At 40.9% G+C, this 4,569-nt stretch overlaps 1 protein-coding gene across 1 annotated transcript; it reads left to right on the forward strand.

Moving 5' to 3' along the window:
* Window positions 1-3,771: 3,771 nt before the first annotated feature.
* LOC120101052 (glyceraldehyde-3-phosphate dehydrogenase-like) lies at window positions 3,772-4,164 on the forward strand. Its single transcript, XM_039103945.2, has one exon. It carries the CDS (start codon window positions 3,772-3,774, stop codon window positions 4,162-4,164), a length of 393 nt encoding a protein of 130 aa, XP_038959873.2.
* The last annotated feature ends 405 nt before the right edge of the window (window positions 4,165-4,569 follow it).

A 4,569-nucleotide genomic window follows, 5' to 3' on the forward strand; every position in this document is an offset into this window, starting at 1 on the left:
AGCATTTTAATTCTATCATTGATATACTTTATACACACTCTGTTTCTCCTTTGTGTTTTCTTCTTCTCCTTTGCCCAAGTAGGTGTCAAAGGGCTCATAGTCATGGACGAGATGCTGCCTGCACAAACTCCTAAAACTGTAAAGAGAACAGTGAATTGTAGTAGATGAATCAAGTTCTCCTACCCTGGAAGCTAGCCAGCCTGATCAATATATAGATCTACTTGGCTTTATCCACTAAATGTTCCTGAAGCACTGTCTATAAAATAAATATTTGTGTACAGAAATCACACATTTTCATGCCCTTCCTTTGTGATTTTAGAAGTGTGTTCACACACACAGAGAAAAATGTTTGCTCCAATATTACAAAATGACACTAGTTGATGCCAAACATGTACCCAAAGGAATATTCTGGCTTTGTCAACACAGCTCATGCAAGTTCAGCAAATGGACAACCAATCCATATGATCATTGGGACTCCTGAAAAAGCACAACTCTGTCAAAACACACAATCAATTCACTATCAAATATTTAAACAGCCTTCTTAGGCCTTTGGTGCCAGGTGTTTAATAAAATCCAGTGGAAATGGATGAAAATCCTTTCAGAGGCATCTCCGGGCATCCCTTGCTTTGCAGTTCAAAGGCAATCTGCCACTACCCTTTGTCCATGCACTCCCTCACTAATCAATACAAGTTTTCTGACCCTAATGAGTATCTAATTGATAAAAAAGGAGATCCTGTCTCTTACCTGATAAGAGCTATCCTAGAGACACCTAAGATAAAAAGGAAGCTTCCTGCTATTTCTCTACAGCCCTGAAAAGGTGAAAGCAAGATGTTATGTGTATAAATCAGAAGGCTGCTGTGGTATTTAAGGTGCCGGGATTCAATTCTGTTGAAGTTGGACTTTCTCACATATAAGAGAAGATGTGAGCAATATCAACTGTTCCATCATCTATAGAATTAAATATTAATGTAATCACATTATCAACTTTGCTTTCATCAATCACCGAGGAAGGACTATCTATTGCAATCTGACAGATTTAGAAACTGAGATTCGGATGGGTTAAGTCACTAACTCAATGTCAAGCAGCTATTAGGACTTGAATGAAGTTCTTTCTGAAGACCGAGATGTTTCCTTTTCAGCAGATCCATTAATTTATTGTGGGTCTTCAACTAAGATGATATATTTAATGACAAATATATTGTTCACCCAATAAATATTTGTCAAATGACTGAACATAAGGAGTATATAAATATGCATGAATGAACGCATAATGTGTACGCAGATTCACTCTGTGGAAACTATTACCATCTAGCCAGCAGAACAGCCTACATCCTGAATGGAATGCTACCTTCCATGACCAATTATCAAAGAATTAGAAGACACAAAAACACTTAAACACCATTAACTGTAAGACAAACATAGCTTCGTTTTTCTTTCTTTCTTTCTTTCTTTCTTTCTTTCTTTCTTTCTTTCTTTCTTTCTTGGATGAATCCAGAGGTTTCTTGGACAAATTTTATTTATTCAAATGAGAGCTATTGCCATCAGGAAATTTTCTTCAAGACGGGCTATTGAATGCAAAAATGCATGCATTGCTACTTAATCTATTTCTGAAAAAGAAAGCCATCATAATTACAAAGATGGGCAAACATTGGCACATTTTATGATATAATGTGAGAAAATGCTTATTACAGAAATATTTGCATTCCTAGCAGATCTGTCTTTTAAAGTGTTGACGGTTTGGTTGATTTTGAATGGCCCTTAATGGAGTCAGGGATTTTGCATTCTAGCCAGGTTGGCAGGCCAATTTACAGATCAGTCGTAGACACATGGAAACCATTATTAGCCCTGGCTGAGAATCCCTAGGGAGGGACCCTTTCACTGTCACTACTGGAGGTGGCTACTATTTCCAGACTTCTCATCTTGAGAAATCCTTAATGAGGCAATGACGGAACTAAATGCAAAGGAACATAACGCTTGAGATCTGCCAATTCTGTTCGAATACTCCTCCTTCCCCTTGATAAATACTTACATAACCAATAAATCCAAACCACTTTCTTTGGAGGCAAGTGGCCCAGTATCCATCAATTGTCCCTGTTCCTCACCAGAACCTTCTTTGGGACCTTAGGAAGAGCTTCCATTACAAAAGACACATCCACAGCAATGAGCTGTGTGGACCCCGATAGTGATCCTCTGCACTTCTGGCTCCCTGAGCAGTAAACTCTGAAGTGACGTGTGCTTCTAGTTGCATCTGTACACACGGTAGTAGCAGAAGGGAAAGAGAATTCTTGGCTGTGGCTGTTCCACAGTGATCTTTTTTGAAGATTCTTCCTTTAGTGCTGTCTCCATTTTCTGACCAGTTTGACCTGCCAGGAATGGTGGGTGGGTCAGTCCCAATTCAAAGTGACCTTCCTCAATAACAAAGAAGAGTAAATACTCCTTTAACCTGCCTTTATGGTAGGATGTTTCTGGTAAAATTCACATTTCCTAGAAGCTGAGCATTGCACATCACTACACTAGCATGATCTTCCATGCCTTGCTCCCTTGGTCCTTTCTTGGTTTTTCCTGACACCATCTTTCCTATAAACCAATTCTGCCCATTCCTTCCTATACACTCTTTATAGGGACAAAGCCTGTTGCAGATAACAATTTAGTAAGTTCCTTCCCGTAATAAAACAACATATATAAGACACTCTTTGCATGTCCAATGACTGCTTTCTACATACTCACAATAACAAAGGCTCTGTTGACATTCTACAAAAACTGGCCTTAGAGGTGTCCCTACTCCTTTATCCAAAGTTCGTGATCATGATGAAACATGAGAATTTAGAAAAGATTTGGGTGGGTGTTACCCATTTAAATTACTGTAAAGAGACTTTAGAACATAGCACAGGCTTGAGGGGAGTCAAGGGTGTCTTTATGAGTTTAGAATTTGTCTCAGAAAACAAACAGAAACATTTGTTCAATCAAGAGTAAACCTATTCCTAAGACTGGACAAATTTCTTACTAAGGATAGCATTCTAGAAGGATAGGAAAGAATAAAGAAAGAGAGGGTATGATGGATTTGTGTAGAAACAACAGGGCCTAAGTAAGAGTGGACCTTGTGGACAAGATGTGGCCTTAGAAACAACTTAGAAACTAAAATGAGAGTTGGATGCACTGAAAGGAAGAACCTCATCTAAAGATTCTTATCAAGTTATTTCCTATTCCAGTCATTTCACAAAATTCTTGTTTAGAACTGGGTTTTCTACTATTCACTTTTCCAACCAGCCCAACACATGTGTATCTATTCATGTGATGTAATTGTCAAAGATTTAGCTGTTGAGGGCGGGGGTAATATATGGTTCTGGTTATATAGAGATGAAAAAAAGAATGGAGAGGAAAGCATTCATTTACTTATGCTATGATGAACATGTAAATGTAACAAAGCTCATTGCCAGTGCTACATTAGTGGAGGTGATGCATCAATGCCCTCCAGATACTAAAATACTTCTGTGGAAGGAAAAAAGGCCAGGATAAATCAAAATTGGATGTGGAATCTATATCATACACTGATTGTTTCAAAACTTACCACTTGGCTCGTTCCTACTCCAGAGACAGCTGCATCTTCTCGTGCAGTGCCAGTCTCGTCTCATAGACAAAATGGTGAAGGTCGGTGTGAATGGATTTGGCCATATTGGGCGCCCTCAAGATAGTAATGCATCCTGCACCACCAACTGCTTAGGCCCCGTGACCAAGGTTATCCATGACAATTTTGGAATCATGGAAGGGCTCATGACTACAGTCCATGCCATCACTGCCACTCAGAAGACTGTGGATAGACCCTCTGGAAAGCTATGGTGTGATGGCTATGGGGCAGCCCAGAACATAATCCCTGCATCCACTGGTGCTGCCAAGGTTGTGGGCAAGGTCATCCCAGAGCTGAATGGGAAGCTCACTGGCATGGCCTTCCGTGTTTCTACCCCCAATGTATCCATTGTGGATCTGACATGCCGCCTGGAGAAACCTGCCAAGTATCATGACATCAAGAAGGTGGTGAAGCAGGCATCCGAGGGCCCACTAAAGGGCATCCTGGGCTACACTGAGGACCAGGTTGTCTCCTGCAACTTCAACAGCAACTCCCACTCTTCCACCTTTGATGCTGGGGCTGGCATTGCTCTCAAATGACAACTTTGTAAAGCTTGTTTCCTAGTATGACAATGAATATGGCTACAGCAACAGGGTGGTGGACCTCATGGCCTACATGGCCTCCAAGGAGTAAGAAACCCTGGACCACCCAGCCCAGCAAGGATACTGAGAGCAAGAGAGAGGCCCTCAGTTGCTGAGGAGTCCCCATCCCAACTCAACCCCAACACTGAGCATCTCCCTCACAATTCCATCCCAGACCCCATAATAATAGGAGGGGCCTAGGGAGCCCTCCCTTCTCTCTTGAATACCATCAATAAAGTTCACTGCACACACACACACACACACACACACACACACACACACACACAAACTTACCACTTGTAAGACAAGTTCACCGACTGTTCCTTGGGGAAAATAAAAAATTCTACTTGCAAAAGAATATAA

This window comes from Rattus norvegicus, chromosome 2 (genome assembly GCF_036323735.1).
Source record: "Rattus norvegicus strain BN/NHsdMcwi chromosome 2, GRCr8, whole genome shotgun sequence".
In the NCBI taxonomy this organism is placed as follows: Eukaryota; Metazoa; Chordata; class Mammalia; order Rodentia; family Muridae; genus Rattus; species Rattus norvegicus.

Coding starts and splice junctions, on each gene's coding strand:
- LOC120101052 (XM_039103945.2), top strand. CDS start 3,772: ATGACTACAGTCCATGCCATCACTGCCACTCAGAAGACTGTGGATAGA.